This window comes from Heterodontus francisci, chromosome 4 (assembly GCF_036365525.1).
Source record: "Heterodontus francisci isolate sHetFra1 chromosome 4, sHetFra1.hap1, whole genome shotgun sequence".
NCBI classification, from domain to species: Eukaryota; Metazoa; Chordata; class Chondrichthyes; order Heterodontiformes; family Heterodontidae; genus Heterodontus; species Heterodontus francisci.
Genome location: NC_090374.1, coordinates 151,406,197 through 151,423,255, shown reverse-complemented (window position 1 = coordinate 151,423,255; position 17,059 = coordinate 151,406,197). Strand labels below are relative to the sequence as shown.

The following is a 17,059-nucleotide window of genomic DNA, read 5'->3' as shown; positions in this document are numbered from 1 at the left end:
TGACACTGAGGTGAGTCCAATAACTTCTCTAATTTAGAGATCACTGCTGTCTGCTGAAATGCCCACATTAAGAATCTGCATTGTATATTATGAGACTGCATAAGTTCCTGTCTGCTTTTGTCTATTTAAATTAATGGGGCAAGAAAAGGCAATAGAGTTCTGCAACCTGCTCTCTCTGACAGGCGATTAACAATTGCACTGTCACCAACTCAGCACCTTACACATTGCGAAGAAACGGAGCTGCAGGTAAATCTGTCACAAAGATAAAACGTTGAAAGTGTTTCCTAGACCAATGAAACAATGAAGTGCAAACTCCCTCAAGATGCCTGCATGCGTTCATTCTCCATTGTTGAACCCTGCCCTGCCTCTGTTCAGATGCGTAGCAGGATGTATCAGTCATTTACGGCACAGAAGGAGGCCGTTTGACCCATCGTGTCCATGCTGGCTCGCCATGGAGCTATGTAGTCACTCCCACTCTCCCGCTCTATCCCTGTAGCCCTGCAAGTCTATTTCCTTCAAGTGGCCATCCAATTTCCTTTTTTTGAAGTTATTGATTGTCTCCGTTTCCATCACCCTTGTGGGCAGCAAGTTCCAGGTCGTTATGACCTGTCGCATAAAAAAAAAGTTCTTCCTCGTATTCCCCCTGCATCTCTTGTGCAAAACCTTCAGTCTGTGTCCCCTAGTCTTTGTACCATTAGGTAATGGGAACAGTTTATCCTTGTCTAACTTATCTAAGTCTGTCATAATCTTGAAAGAATTCTGTTGTATTGTCTCCCTTCAATCTCCCCTTTGTTCTAAGGAGAACAATCCTAGTTTTTCCAACTTATCCCTGTAACTAAAATCCCCCACCCCCAAAATCATTGTAGTGAATCTCCTCTGCACCTCTCAAGGACCCTAACATCTTTCCTAAAGTGTGGTGACCAAAAATGGACACACTACTCCAGTTGGGGCCTCACCAAAGCTTTATAAAGGTTCAGAATAACTTCCCTGCTTTTGTACTCAATGCCTCTACTTATAAAGCCTAACTTCCCATACTCTTTACTAATCGCTCTTGCTCTCCTTCCACCTTCAAGGACCTATGTGCCCCAGGTCCCTCTGTTCCAGCACACTCCAATTTAGGACTGTGCTAACCTCACGCTTGTCTGTATTAAATTCCATCTTCCACCTGTCTGCCCATTCTGCTGGCCTATCTAATGTCCTGTTGTAGGCGCTTTATATCATCATCCTCACTGTTTGCCACACCTCTTGGTGTCATCAGCAAATTTTGAGATTGTACTCTGTATTCCAAGATAGCAAAAAAAATGAGTGGTCCCAGCACTGACCCTTGGGGAACACCACTGTCTACCATCCTCCAGTCTGCAAAACAACCATTTACTATGACTTGCTGTTTCCTGTCCTTAAGCCATTTTTTAAAAATCCAATTAGACACTGACCTTCCTATTCCATGTGGGTAAATGTTCCAAGTGAGTGCTTCTGGTGAGGGACTTCATCCCTTGCCAGTGCATGTAGGAAAATCACAGGCAATGAGTCCACCATTTTCTGATAATCTAGTACCTATTTAACAAAGTGTTCATCCATTTTAAAGGAGTTGATTGACATTTCATTTAGCTGTGTCTGCTGGAATTCTAATCCACATTGTTTACAACTATTAGAGCAATTTTCACTTGACATTTTGCACTTCATCGGTCGGGGCATAGAGTATAAAAATTGGCAAGTCATGTTGCAGCTGTACAGAACCTTAGTTATGCCGCACCTAGAATATTGCATGCAATTCTGGTCGCCACACTACCAGAAGGACGTGGAGGCTTTGGAGAGGGTACAGAGGAAGTTTACCAGGATGTTGCCTGGTCTGGAGGGCATTAGCTATGAGGAGAGGTTGGATAAACTCGGATTGTTTTCATTGGAACGACGGAGGTGGAGGGGCGACATGATAGAGGTTTACAAAGTTATGAGCGGCATGGACAGAGTAGATAGTCATAAGCTTTTTCCCAGGGTGGAAGAGTCAGTTATTAGGGGACGTAGGTTTAAGGTGCGAGGGGCAAAGTTTAGAGGGGATATGCAAGGCAAGTTTTTTACACAGAGGGTGGTGAGTGCCTGGAACTTGCTGCCAGGGGAGGTGGTGGAAACAGATACGATAGCGACGTTTAGGAGACATCTTGACAAATACATGAATAGGAAGGGAATAGAGGGATATGGGCCCCGGAAGTGCAGAAGGTGTTAGTTTAGGCAGGCATCAAGATCGGCGCAGGCTTGGAGGGCTGAATGGCCTGTTCCTGTGCTGTACTGTTCTTTGTTCTAGGATTAGTCTGCTGGTTACATCTACACGATCCATATCTTTCAGCATTTTATCAGACTTGCTTTGCATCTACCCTTAACTCTTTGGTTTCAACTGGAGAGAGAAAAATTTTTTAGTTAAAATCTATTTAGCCTTCACCCTTGTTCTTAGCTTAACTTCCAGTGCATTGATATGGTAATATGAAGCTCATGGTGCTGGACTAGTAAACCAGAGACTTAAATTCAGATCCCACCATGGCAAATTGTGAAATTGAATTCAAATAATCCAGATGCCACCAGAATAAATCTCAACTAGTTCACTAATGTTCTTTCTGGAAGGGAACCTGTTGTGAGTACTGGTCTGCGCTCTGCATGTGACTTCAGTCCTACACTGTGGTTAACCCTAAATGGCCTGTCAGTTGTCAAAATAATTGCATAAGAAAGTGATCCACCAACTTGGAGCAATAAGAGATGGACAATAAAGTCCAGGGTGTCCACATCCAAAGAACAAAATAAAAGCAAAATACTGCGGATGCTGGAAATCTGAAACAAAAACAAGAAATGCTGGAACCACTCAGCAGGTCTGGCAGCATCTGTGGAAAGAGAAGCAGAGTTAACGTTTCGGGTCAGTGACCCTTCTTCGGAAGAAGGGTCCGAAGAAGGGTCACTGACCCGAAACGTTAACTCTGCTTCTCTTTCCAAAGAACAAAACATTGTTTTGAAGGAAGGGTGTACAATAAGAATTATACATAAAATAACAGTTTTGGATACAGTATGAGTAATTTGAGATATATGTGGTAAATGTAGTATACTTGGGAGGAACGGGTAAATTTGGACCTATGGTTTCCAAATCTTTCCACCACTGGGAGTTTCCTCATCTCCTGTCTAGATCTGTTTTAGATTAATAAAATAATGGAGTTGTTGACTAATCATATCAATCATGCAACTACCAGCATGGTAAAAGGTGAACTAGATGGACTATGGTTTTCTGTTTTATCAATTCCTTTGTTCCTAATTGTTTCTGCAAGGTTAAAATAGCCTGTTTTGACTTTAAAATCCAATGTTGTTGCAGAGATATCCCTAACCAGATATAAATAGTGACTATACCCAATTCCTGCTTGCCTCCATGCTTTATTAATGAATTTCCATTCATTACCTATTTGTATAACAATAGCAACTTGCATTTATATCGTGCCTTTTAGTGAAATATCCAAGGCACTGCTCAGGAGTGATTTATCAAACAAAATTTGATACTGAACCATGTGAGGATGTATGGTCAAAGAGGTGGATTTTCAGAGGAATCTTCAAGAAGGAGAGAGAGATTCAGGGAGGGGATTAGAGAGCTTAGAGCCTCAGTAGCTTGTTGTCACCTCCTGCTTTTTATTCTCTACCCAACTTTAGTTACGTTTGCCATTAGGTCTAAATTATCCTTCAAAGCCGTTAGTACACTTTTTTGTTTACATTTCTTTAGTTGATGTACCCATGACTTTAGTGATGGCACCGAGAGGAATCTGCTGCAAACTTTTTCGAACCGTTCTGCTTTTACATTCACTGTCCTTGTGCAATTATCATTCCTTTTCTATAATTTGGTCAAGTTTCTCATTTTTAAAGACTGTTTTGACTTGCAGTCATATTTGATCTCTGTAGAAATTTTTGTTCAGCTGACAGACCATTACTGCATTTGGCAGTAGTTGTAGCTGTTCAGCTAATTTATGTTTTAATGCCACTGTATTGTAAAAGATCCTTTTTATCCATATGTCAAAAATCTTTTAAAGACATAGGGCTATAAATGGGATCACCTGCCTGCACCAGTTCAGATTGAGGTGAACAGCATGCAAGCTTTGTGTACCCACCTCATCTGAATGTTTGTGGCATTTGCCCGTGTATCCCTAACCCTGCTGTCTGCTATTGAACACTGCCTGCAGCCCCTGTGCACAGCAGGAGGACACAGCAGTGTTTTTTGAAGACCGTGTGGAATAGCCAGGGATGATCATGTGGTACAGGAAGGGAAAGGGAGTTAAAGGGAAGCTGCACAAAAATATTGCTGCAATGTAAATTATTACAAACTGAATGCCAGAGTTGTGGCGCTGGAGGCATTCGTGGTATAGGTGGACAGGGCGAGAGAATCAGAGTCTGTGGGGGGCCAGGAGACTCTCCGGGATGACCTTCAGAAGGAAGTGGGAGCAGGTGACCAGGGAGCTCAAGTCCTAGAGTATGGACCAGAGGACCTGGTAGCAGTGCCACAAGTAGTCTAATGTCCTCATATGGGTGGTCAATGTCAGTGAAAGCATCTTCACATAACATCACCTACCTGACACAGCACCAACCTCTCCATGCTGCTCAATGCACCACACCTCTATCACTCACCCAGTACCAGTCCCTGACACTCTGTGCTTATGCCTAACATCCAGATACTTCACCTCCCTCTCATACACCTACTAATGCTGCCAGCCTCTCACCTATCTCAATACCTCCACATACCTAATTATTCAGCTATGGCAGACACATCACCCAAATACAATGCTGCACACACTGACATTTTGCCCCCTCTATTGCAGGATAAGTGGCACATAATAAAGGGAGCAGAGCAGAACTAGCAGGGACAAGGATGCCTGTATCTCCTGAGCCCTATGGAGGAGTCGGCTCTTTAGATCGTGGGGCCGGTTGTAACATGGCCTGTGGCATCTGATGTTGAGAACATTGAGGGTGAATGCATCTTTTGCCTTCCTTTCTAAACTCCCAGCTTACTTTCATCCTGCGATCTGACTTTGGTGATGGTGTGAGCTGGACCTCTCGCTTCCCCGTTTCCTTCTTGCCAACCTTTCCCATCTGAGTTCCAGCTTTCAGACACCCAAGGAGGAGGCAAGAAAGCAGCAGCACAGCACTGACGAGGCCTCATCACTCTAGCTGACACTTGCAGCCAGTAACTCTGATACTGGCACTGCAGAAACCTTGGAGGCTAGTATAGAATTGGGATCAGCATGTGGTGAATCATCTCGGCACAAGTGGCCTGCAGCCAGCCTAGTGGTAAAGGATAATGCATTAGCCAGCTCACCGAAGGGCAAGCTGACAGGTAAGGATGTCTGGGCAGCATACAGGAGAGCCCTGAATGAACATGCAGTGGAGATGCTGGGTGCATTGGTTTGCCTGCTAGACAGCCTCCCCTCACTAGCATGGAGCATGTTGGAGTTGCACTCCAACTTGGCAGAGGGCATCATGTGGAGCTTTCCCTTTCCGCAGCCTCTGCTCCATCTCAGCCGTGCAGCAGATCCAGAAGTACTGCGACTCCTGCCCGGCCCAACCTATTGCAGTCTTCGTAGGCACAAGTCACACAACCTTCTGCACCCCGCCCTTGAGGAAGCAGCAATGCTGTCTGGCAATACAGGCACTTACCAAAACACTTGGGTACTTCTACTTTGCAATAAAGTTCCAAAATTTTAATTTGCCTGTTATCAGGGTGCCTGGATCTTTTAAATATAGCTACCACAGGGCCCACTTTGTAGCTTCTCACTTGTTTTTGTTGAGTGAATAATGCAGATACTGCCTGCACATTTGTTGCCTAAAGTTGGGAATCGGGCATTGCATGAGCTGTTTGGGCTACGTGATATCAGGATCATGCCGAAACAGACCCTTCCAGTGCACGCGGGGGATGTATTTGCATGCACCCTTACCCTGGCAGAATGCCACGTGGCAAATGGACAGTGGAGCGAGGGACACCACAAAAGTGTCTGGCAAGGGAGTTTCTTGCCCACATTGTGTGAAGCTCGTTTTGTAATAAATAATCCTTACTACGTTTGAAGTAGAGTTGGAGAAGGTGTTGGGGTACCATCTCCCCTGTCTGATGCAATGTGCTATGCGCACTACAGCAGTACAAGGATTTTGTTATTAGTTTGAATCTACAGCACAGTAACAGGCCACTTACCCCAACTACTCTATGCCCTTCATACGAGCCTTTTTCGACTCTACCCACCCTGCCCCCATATCCCCTTTATTCCCTTTGTCCTCCTGTATGCTCCACATGGACCTTCTCCCTCCTGTACACATCAAGTTTCCCCTTAAATACATCAGTGTTATTTGCTTCAACCACTCCATGTGGCAGCGAATTCCACATTCTCACCAATCTGTGTAAATAACTTTCTCCTACATTCTCAATTTGGTCTATTATCTGTTGTGTACCTTTTTTTATGTTAATGCCATCTTGTTCTGGACTCGGCCACAAGTGGAAATAGTTCTCCACATCCCCCCTGTTGAACTCCTTCATAATTTTAAAGACTTCCTGTTAGGTCTCCTCTTAATCATCGTTTCTCCAGAGAAAAGAGCTTCAGCCTGCTCAATATTTCTTGATAGTTGCATCCTCTCAATGCTGGTGACATCTTTGCAAGAGTTTTCTACAAAATATTCTTTTCTAGAGGTGTCCAAACCTCAAGCTTACTTGCTGCTTTTATTAATGCCAATCCATGCTCAACTGGGATTGTCGCCCCAGTGTCTAGATTAAAGAAAAATGGTCAAGTGGGAAAAGCCACATCCACGTTGTAGAGGTTGGGTATTCTGAAATGAGTGGCTCACCTCGAGTCTCTTCACTGTTTTTAGAAGGCTCAAGTCAGAGGTGTCATTGAGTAATTTACGACACAAGGAGGCCACTCAGCCCATCAAGTCCATGCTGGCTTTCCAGAGCAATCCAGTCAGTTCCACTCCCCGCTCAATTTCCCTGTAGCCCCACAAGTTTATTTCCTTCGTGTCCATCCCAGTTTCCTTTTGAAATCATTGTTTCCACTTCCACTATCCTCGTGAGCAGCGAGTTCCAGGTCATTACCACTCGCTGTGTAAAGTTCTTCCTCGCATTCTCCCTGCATCTCTTTCCCAAAACCTTCAATCTGTGTCCATTAGTCCTTCTGCCATCAGTTAATGGGAGCAGTTTTTCTTTTGTCTAATTTATCTAAGCCAGTCATTATCATGTACACTTTATCAAATCTCACTCCTGAAACCAGCACTAATGTGTTTTATTCAAATCTGACCTTGCTCAAGAAACTTAGAATCAAGGATGAGTACAATGTGAATGGCACCATTATAGTATTTGCTTCACCTATTAAAATTTGGTGTTACGAAATAGGTTTCACAAAAACACAGATATAACAAAGTCATTCATGAACCTTCTAGTACAGACACTTCCTCAATGTCTTTTCTCTTCTGGCCTTTCACCTTTGCGAGTTGGGTCCTAACCTGGCCTTGGTTGAAAGGTGTCTCTGTCTGTAATGGTTCTATGTGAAATGAATTGGGCATTTCAGCATTATGTGGAGTTAAATTTTATGTCGACACTTTGAGTAAACCTGGGTAGTTTAGTCTTGAGTTTGTAAGATTGAGGGGTGATCTAAGCAAAGTGTTTATAGAGAAACTGGTAGGGGAATCCAGAACCAGGAGGCACAATCTTAAAATTAGAGCTGGACTGTTCAGGAGTTTAATTGGGCAGCGCTCTCTCGCTGTCTCTCTCAGGGTAGTGACCAGATGGAATGCTCCTTGACTTGTGGGGTGCTGGGTCAGTTGGAGCCTAGAAAGAGATTTTTTGTTGCATAAGGGTATCGAGGGATATGAAGCAAAGGCAGGTAAATGAAGTTGATGTAGACATCAACCATAATCGAATGGCGGATTAAGCTTGAAGGGTTGAATGGCACACTGTTTCAGTCCGGACCCTAGTGAACTGGGCCTGCAGCATCAACTGCCCCTACTTAGAACATCTGTCAGGCCACAAGGTGGTTAGGGTGGGGGAGATTCAGGATCAAATTGGGTCTGTGTGCTTCTGACTGTGTAAGCTAATGGTAGCCCCTGAACAGTTGCTGTGAAAACTTTCACAAAGTAGGTGAAATGCTCTTACTGCATAGCTCTGTGGAGAGCCGACATGGACTCGATGGGCTGAATGGTCTCCTTCTGTGATGTGAATGACTCTGACTCTAACTTTCCTCTGATGTCTTTTTTTATATGTGGGAGGGCTGGAGAAACTGTCACTTTCCATCTATCATCTTACACCAGGAGCACTTTTCTCTCCCCTCTGCACAAGCAGAGAGAGACTCCCTAGCTTTCTTCGTCACTGCAACTGATTAAGACAGAACTGTGGGTGGAGTCCTGCACCAGCTAAACATGTCCTACTGAGTTTTTCATTTTAGCTCAGTTTTTTTTTTAAGAAATGTTCTTGTGTATTTTTTTTTCTGGCCTAGATGCAGTGTTCCATTCTTCTGACCCAGAAATGGTTTAGAGTACACAAAACCAATACATGTCCCAATTGACCAAGGTGGTGGAGTTTTAATTTTAATTATAAAACCTGTTCGTTTTGTGGCCCCTGACAGCTGTTCAGATCTGTTTAAGTTCCCTGTCCCCTACACTATCTGTCTAATGGCTTTAGGACCCTTATTTCAAGTGGGGCCAGTTTTTGACAGATGAGATTTGATGTCAATTCAGAAATCGCTTATCCTAGGGGTAGGAGGAGGGTGAGGCTCGGTGTTTTAATTCCCAAGCTTTGTTTAAATGCCACAAGATGACTTCCCACCCTTGGTGGGTAGGAAGCAGCACAAATCTAGGTGGCTCAGAGACAACCACTTGGCAGGCCAAGTCCACGGGATTGTCTATTGCTTATTTTGTTCCTGGCCCCACAAGGAATTTTTTTAAAAAATTGAAACATAACCTTCCGGTGGTGCAAATCTGGCATGTTGGTAGCCAGCAGCTCCAGGGCAAAGTAAGTGTGCTGGGGGATTTTAACTGCCCAGTTTTTGCAGGGCAGTAGGCTTTAAAATCACTCTTTTGTGTTTCTGAAGTAATTTCTGTTATTCCGAGTAGTACTGTTGCAATGGGGGTTCAGAGCACCAACCTTCCTTCAGCATAAGCAAGAAATTCCTGCTCTCAATGTTTTTCATTAAGTTTCTGCCTGTTGAAAGAGCAGCATTAAAAATCCAGAAATGGGCAAAGGTCTCTGGATAAGACAATTCATGTTCTAGGCAGCTAAGGAGTTAAGTTATGTAAACCAGCTTCTCTGGGTATGGAAACCCAAATCCGGACACTGGGTTCAGATCAGTAGTTGCAGAGTAAATGCATCCTTCCTAATGGGAAAAGTAAATAAAGATATTGCATTTATATAGCACCTTTCATGAACTCCAGACACCTTGAAGCACTTTACAGCCAATAAAGTATTTTTTGGAGTGTAATTACTGTTGAAATTGAGGGGAAACAGCAGATGATTAATGCACAGCAAAGTCCAACAAACTAATGTGATAATGATCAGATGATCTGTTCTAGTGATGTTGGTTGAGGGATAAGTATTAACAAGGACACCATGTTGAAATGATTTGATGGTGCACGTTAATTCCTCAAACTTGAGTGTTTTTTTTTATTATTTAGGTTCTGCTGTCTGGCAACTTATTGCTTCGTTTTTGAAGCTTCCAATATCAGGCACACATTGCATAGTTGGAGCCACCATCGGTTTCTCGCTTGTTTCATTCGGTGCTCACAGTGTCCGATGGATTCAGCTCATCAAGATTGGTAATTGACCTTTCCCGTGTGTGTTATTGTATGCATGAGTAATGACTGGTAACAGATACAGACCACTTTTTCTTCCTTACTTCAGTATTTTCTTCTCTGACGTCATTTGGTGCAAATGTACGTTGAAACTGCCACATTCTGCATTTCTCGCTCATCAGTGAACTCCCAATCATTATAGATTAGCAAGTACACGTTGAAAAGTTTTGCACACTTTTTGTTATGAAATTCTATGTAATATTGGCACAGGAACAGGCCATTTGGCCCAACAGGTCCATGCAAGTTTTTATGCTCCACGCAAGCCTCTTCCCACCTTACTTCATCTTAACCTGTCAACATGTCTTTCTATTCCTTTATCCCTCATGCACTTACCTAGCTTACACTTAAATGCATCATTCATTTCAGCTATTCCATGTGGTAGTAAGTTCACATCTTCGCCACTCTGGGTTTTAAAAAAAAAAATCCTCCCAAATTACTTACTGGATTTATTTGTGACTATCTTGTAATTATGTTTTGGAAACCTCCACAATTGGAAACATTTTCTCAATGTCTACCCTATTGAACCCTTCATTAATTTTAAACGCCTCCATCAGGTCACCTCTTGGTCTGCTCTTTTCTAGTGAAAAGGCCCCCAGCCAGTTAATTCTTTCAGACCCAGTCAGTTCAGTCAATCAATATGTCTGTGTCCTGTAAGTCCATCTGTCGCCCATTTTGCTGCACACATGAATTCAAGTCTTTAATTTGAAGTTGCTGAACATTTAATTACCATTTTTTTTTGAGATGCATTGTTTATGATCATTTTGGGGATTGCCCGTGTTCCAGATTTAAGGAGGCCTTCAAGAAGTGAGAAATTGAGTGGTTTAGGTAGGGAATTCCACAATCTAGGTCCTAGACAGCTGAAAGCATGGCTGCTAATGGTGGGTTGGGGGGGTGTGGGTGGTGGGTATACATGCAGAGTTGGGGGTGGGGTTGTCTGGCTGGAGGAGGTAGGGAGGGGCAAGGCCATGAGATTTTAAAGTGAGTCTGTGGCGTTGGTGGTTGGTAACTACTGCAGGACAGTGAGGCGAGAGGTGATGGGCAAACCGGACCTGGTGTGAGGTAGGATCAATTTCGAGTTTTGGAAGCTGGCCAAGAGAACATTGAAAGGTGGTGACTGACTTTGTTGTGAGATGGAGTGCAAGCGATTGCCATTTCTTGTACTTCCAGACTGCATCTTTGTTGACTGGCGATTTCTTTTGTGCTGTTCTGTTGAGTGGGAATGGTGCAGAGATTTTATGTACACCGAAGTCGTGATTGTATTCAAACAGCCCAGCCAAAGTCACGCCCAGAAATAGAGGGCATTCTTTCTGCCTTGTGCCAAACTATTCAGGTTTGGCTCTGACGCGTAGTGTCAGGCAGTTTGTCACTCTGTTTCCTGTTTGGATGCAGCCCTGTGGTATAAAGGAGGATGTGTAGTTATACAGACATAAAGGCCTGATGGCAGAAATCGCTTTTTGGTACAGCCTGTCCTGCTGACATTTAACCTTGGCTGTGCCCTGACCCCATTTAGGCAAAGATTAAACAGCTACCAATCCTTCACTTGTTTTGTTTCTTGTTTACCTTCCCAATGGGAAGCAAACAACATTTAAGTTTTGTTTTTGCTTGCGGCATGTTTTCCCAAAGGCTGGCTTGAATTACACTGAAATGAAGACATTACAATAGGCTGTTTGACCCAACTAGCTCAATTTCTGTTTATCGCTCTGTTCCTATATTCCTTTTATTCCCCATTCCTTCCGTCACTTACCTAACCTGTTCTTAATAGTGTCGAGGGTGCATTTGTTCCTGCTAGAATTGCTGGGAGTCTCTACTCCAGCGAGGGGCCTGGACAATTCTTGGAGTCTGTTCCCATCGCAACACAAGGAGAGACTGGGCTGGATCTCCCTTTTTGTTTTGTGTGGTTTATTGGTTGCTGCAGAGCCTCTTATTGCCATTTAACCCCAAGGCTATCTCGCTGTGGGTTGTGGGACGGCTAGCCAACTGGAAGCAGCTAAGGACGTGCAGCATTGCTGTGGGGTAAACGGTCACCTAGCAGCACATGTTCATGTGTGGCTTCATCACACCTGTGTCAAATTCAAACCTCGGCCCAAATCTTTTGTCTTGCAGTTGAGTTCTTTTTGGGTTGAATTTGTGCCCTTCCCCCCCCCACCCCCGCTACCGAGTGTTTCTAAGACTTTGTTTTTTTTAATCTTGTTTTGCCATGTGGATTTTGTCTTTGTAGTTGCCTCCTGGTTCATTTCCCCACTTCTATCTGGGGCCATGTCTGGTGTGCTCTTCATCCTAATTCGATTCTTTATCTTGAAAAAGGTAAGTGTTTTTTTTTAAGAGTAATCTTGTGAATTGTGATGCCTTTTTATTGCCCTCCTCCACCCACTGATTTTCTATGACTAATTACATCGTCATTTCTGTAGGATGATCCAGTGCCGAATGGCCTGCGTGCACTCCCACTGTTTTATGCTGCTACTGTAGGGATCAATACCTTCTCAATCTTGTACACGGGAGCTCCACGTAAGTACCTCTTGGAAATTGGTTGTGGGGCTATTGAGGATGAAATTAATCTATGCCAATAGTGGATCAACAGTCCCGTTTTACACCCCGCCTGTAGGAAAAGAAAATGTGGTGGGCTGTAAAATGGGCTAGCGATTCGCCATCATCCATTGTGCATCAACAGCAAAGATCAATTTCAACCCGACTGCATTTCACCATTTGTTAACTAACTGGTGGAAACAGTAAATCAAAACAATTGGATCAAAGGTGACCTCCCAAGCTATAGCCAACAGATGGTTTTATCATCATCAATCCTGTTGTGTTTATAATAGCTGGCTATTAAAAATAGGACCCAGAGTCAAGTCTTGCTTCATTCTGGCTATGATCTACATTCTAATTCCAGGATAGCTGTAACTAAGCAACACTTGTCACAGTGAAACATTGTGTAAATTAATGACCTTGGATTTATCAGAAGTAGCTGAGTCTGGTGTCTAAAAGAAACTGCGCAGCCTCTTAAATTTGCATCATTCCCGTTTATAATTTAAGCTAATTTTAAAAAAAAATTGTACCTTTCCAGGTCTGCTTATCTGCTAATCTATCCATTGCCAAAATTGGAATCGTTGCTACCAATTTGTCCAAATATACTGTAATGTGCTGAAATTTGATAACGTGGGCTGAGAAATTCCTCTGGGCGAAGCATCGCAGATAAATTTTCCACCTATGAATTTTTTCTAACTATATTTCGCTTTTAATGTAACAATTGAATGCCGATTTAGGTTAGTAGCACTCTGTCCTTTCATATCTTGGGACCCCGCCACCCTCTTGCGTGCACCCCAATTTAAGTCTGTGGTGGGATGGTCTGCAGATGGCCTTCCCACTCCGTGGCCAATTGAGGCCCTTAAGTGGTAATTAATTCCCAATTTCAGGCCTCTTCCCACCACTGCTGGTATTAACCCAGCGACAGGCAGGCCTGTTGCTACGTGGGAGCATGACGTGCAAACCTGTGCAGGGTTGCTTGTTTCTTGGGGGTGGGAGCCCCTTGTTCAAATGCACTCTGCCTGATGGAGGGAGCCGGCATTGGGGAGGGCTCACTAGAGCCCTTGCTGCCGACACCCACCATCTCCCAACCCCCCCCCCCCCCCCCCCGTCGTCATTTGCCTCTGGCCTGGGTTGCTCCATGATTTTGGGCCTCTGGTGGGTGCCATTCTGGCAACAGCCACCACCTCCCTGGTGGCACTGCAGGGCAAAGGATTGGCTGGCAGCTCTCTGCTGGTGGGACTTCCCATCCCTGGGGTCCTGATCCCAGGAAAGGCCTGTCGGCCTCTCCAGTGCTTGATTTAGCTCTTGATACGGTGGGCCTTCCCCAAAGGAGGCAACGCGGGTCTCTCTCTAGCTTTCCAGCCAGCAGCTGAGGCCCCCATCGCCTGCATAAAATTCCACCCCCCCCCCCCCCCCTCCTTGAGTCTGAGCTGAAGTCCAGCCTAGACTGATGGATGAATGTCTTCCCTCCTCCTATCTTGGGTATAAATGGGCTGGAGGTCATGCTTAAACTGTACAAGTGGCGTGGGGTGACACCATCTGCAAAGAGCAATTTTAAAATACAGGAGAGAAATACTGGCGGTTACACGACTGATGTATGTGGAGTCGATGGGCTGGATTTTGTTTTCCCGCCCGCCCCCAACATCGGATTCTATGATGTGGGAGGTGTGGGGGTGTGGAAGATTTGAGTGGTAGCTGCCGCTACGGACTCCAATGCCAGGATTGCCGGGACTGATCTTCCCGGCAGCTGGGATGCTCCATGGCGGCCCCTCCACTGTTCTGCAATGGGACCAGAGTTTACGTATTTAAATTACATCTTTGCATTAATTAAAATGTAATCTGCAGCGATCTTGTCTCAGTTCCCGATCATCAGCACAACGTGTGGCACTCCCGCGCCTTCACTTTCCCGTTCAGGGAAAGCTGCTGTCACCGAGGTGGGGAAAGGGTGAACTTTGCACTATGCGCATGTACTGTATGCTGTGTAGTGGGATGGGGGAGGGGGGGGGTCGGCAGGTGGGGAGAGAGAGAAAGCAGTCAACTCTGCATTATGTTGTGCTGTATGCAGGGCTGACAGCCTTTTTAAAAATGGCACCAGCACCTGTTCCTTCAGGTGATGCCATGAATGGTGTTGCAGAGGCCACCCCCGCCATGCGATTAGGGGCCAGGAAGCGACCGCTGCGCATATGAAAAGTGCCCACCAGACGCAAGATCGCGGCAGCATGGGGCCCGTGCGTGGTAGCTGCCATTTCCTGCTCCCAGCGGTGGGAGAACAAGATCCAGCCCAGTGTTTTGATGGTTGACTTCAGATTCCCTAAGTGTGCTGGTACTGGGAGTTTTTCACGTTCTGTCTGAGTCTGTTGTACTTGATAGAGATTTATTGATACAATAATGAAGTTGTTGATTTGTATCATGTGACTACCAGGATGTTAAAAGGTGAACTAGATGTGTTCCCAAAGTATGAATGAGAGTGTAAAACAGTTATGCAAAAATTACAAGCTTTCTTCCCCTCCCACCCCAAGAAAAAATTCAATACTAAAGGAAATGAGGTTGGATGTTTTTTTTGTCTGAAGAACGATGTGTTTTTCCTCTGATTAATAGCCTCCATTTTGTACCAATTCCAACTTTGCAATTGAACAATACAAAAATCTCTTTGAAACTGGAACTCTCTTTTGTCCCCCCCCCCACCCCACAAAGGCTGTGGAAATTTTTTGTTGGGTAAGGCATGAAGGGATGTAGATTGAAAGCGGGGTAAATGGAGTTGAGGTGCAGATCAGCCCTGATTTTAATAGAGTGGCAGACAGGCCAGAATGTCTCTCCGGCCTGCTCTTGTTCCTCTGAACTGGAATGCAAACTGTGTGCTAAAAGGTTTTAAAGTTAAATTGCTGAGCGCACACACTAGAAACTGAGCTGACTAATGGGGTTGCATTTTTCCTCTTGTAGTACTAGGATTGGATACTCTCCCCTTCTGGGCAATAGCACTGATCACCCTTGGTGGAGCGCTGCTGTGTGCAGTCATTGTGTGGCTGTTGGTATGTCCTTGGATGAAGAGGAAAATAGAAAGTAAGTCCCTGCTGCTAAATAAGTCGTGAGAGCTCTAGGTATTAGAAACTGAACCCTGGCCTGAGTTAGAACTGGCCCATCTATCTTCCAGGTAAACTGAAGCGAAGTGCGCTGTTCAGGATATCAGATGAAAGCCTTGATAAAAGCCAAGATGAGACGCCAGTGTTTAAAGAGCTGCCAGGTGCAAAGGCGGCAGACGAGTCTGTGGTGCCGCTCACTAGCGAAGCCGGTGAGGAAGCTGGTGGAGTCCCAGACAACCATGTTGCTGGATCAACGGGAGTTTCAAACGGTGAGTCATGGTGCACTGTTGACATGCTCCTGCTCCTTTAGTCAACTGGCGATAACAAGCTGACAGTCTCCCCCTATCGAGGCATTTTGCATTTAGTGTTGGCAGTGCAGGTTCGAATCGCCTTCTTTGGTTGTATCTGTTGTCTGTGCTCCTTTTTTTCTGTTCGGCTCATTGCTGACTTGATATTCATGGTAAATTAGAAAGCTGTAATCCATAGTGACTTGGCCTATGATGCATTTACACTCGGGTGATTTGAACTGACGACCTTGACATGCTTTGATTTTCTGTGATTCTGATATTCCTGCTGTCCCTTGCAGCAGATGATAAAATCACTCCATGGCTTTGCCCCTCCCTATTTAACTACCTCCAGCCCTGAGCCTCCTTTTATACTGCTTCCAAACTCTAACACTGGTATTTCTGTGCAATTTCCTCTCCAGAATTGGCAGTCCTGCCTTCAGCTGCCTTGGTCCTACGCTCTGGAATTCCCTTCATAAACTGCTCTTTTTCATTTCCCTCTCCTCCTCCTCCTCTTCCTCCTTTTCAAGACCCTCCTTAAAATCAAGCGTTTGGGTCATTCTCCACTCCCCAATCTCCTTTTTTAGCTTGGCATCTATTTTCCTCACGTCACTGCTTTGAGATAATTTTCTGTGCCTAAACTGCTGTATAATGACGACTCCATTGTGCACCATTGTAATCTGGATAACTTCTCTTGACCCATTAATGTTCCTATGCAAAAAGAAACATGCACCCAGCGTCATGATGTATCAGGCAAGAGAAATGCCTTTTCTCATCTTATAACTCGTACACTTTGTTTAGATTGTAGGAGGAGGTCAGAATTTTGTGTACACTTGGTTTACAAGAAGCATGCCAGATTATTCTAACGCTTGTGCAAAATCCAACTCCTGATTTGCCCAGATTGATTTCAGGCCTGAACAGTGATTTTATTTATTTTTTTACCCCACCCCCTGCAACCAATTCAGTTTTCCAGCACAAACTCCTGTTCATCCATTGAGCACCATTTTAATTCAAATAAAGGAGGTTTATCCCACCCAGGTTGCCTAACTGATGCACAGGGGATAGCCAAAGGGATTCCATGTATATGATTTAATATAGAAATACAGCATATTAAAACTATAGGGAAAACTGCATATGTTTTTGTAGTTTATAACTACTCTCTTCAATCTCTGTCTACCGGCCAAAGTAGTTGTGGAGGAAACCAGTGTGGGAAGCTGGAACTAGCCAGACTGGCAGTGACTAATTTTACTTCCCTTTCCTTCTGGTATAAACAAGGTGGTTTCATGAGCTCGTTGGGTTGGCTGAAATCTGACAGACAAAGGGTGTAGCAGCTGCTGC

General features: G+C 44.5%; 1 protein-coding gene across 8 annotated transcripts in view; it reads left to right on the top strand.

Moving 5' to 3' along the window:
* slc20a2 (solute carrier family 20 member 2) overlaps window positions 1-17,059 on the top strand; it is an 85,658-nt gene that overhangs the window by 47,822 nt on the left and 20,777 nt on the right. For 7 of the 8 annotated variants that reach the window (XM_068030336.1, XM_068030339.1, XM_068030341.1 and 4 more), the window contains exons 3-7: window positions 9,658-9,798; window positions 12,053-12,138; window positions 12,243-12,339; window positions 15,298-15,417; window positions 15,509-15,706. In XM_068030336.1, the coding sequence (XP_067886437.1) occupies window positions 9,658-9,798; window positions 12,053-12,138; window positions 12,243-12,339; window positions 15,298-15,417; window positions 15,509-15,706 (642 nt within the window). The remainder of the gene's footprint in view (window positions 1-9,657; window positions 9,799-12,052; window positions 12,139-12,242; window positions 12,340-15,297; window positions 15,418-15,508; window positions 15,707-17,059) is intronic. The other variant, XM_068030340.1, reaches the window with a different exon arrangement.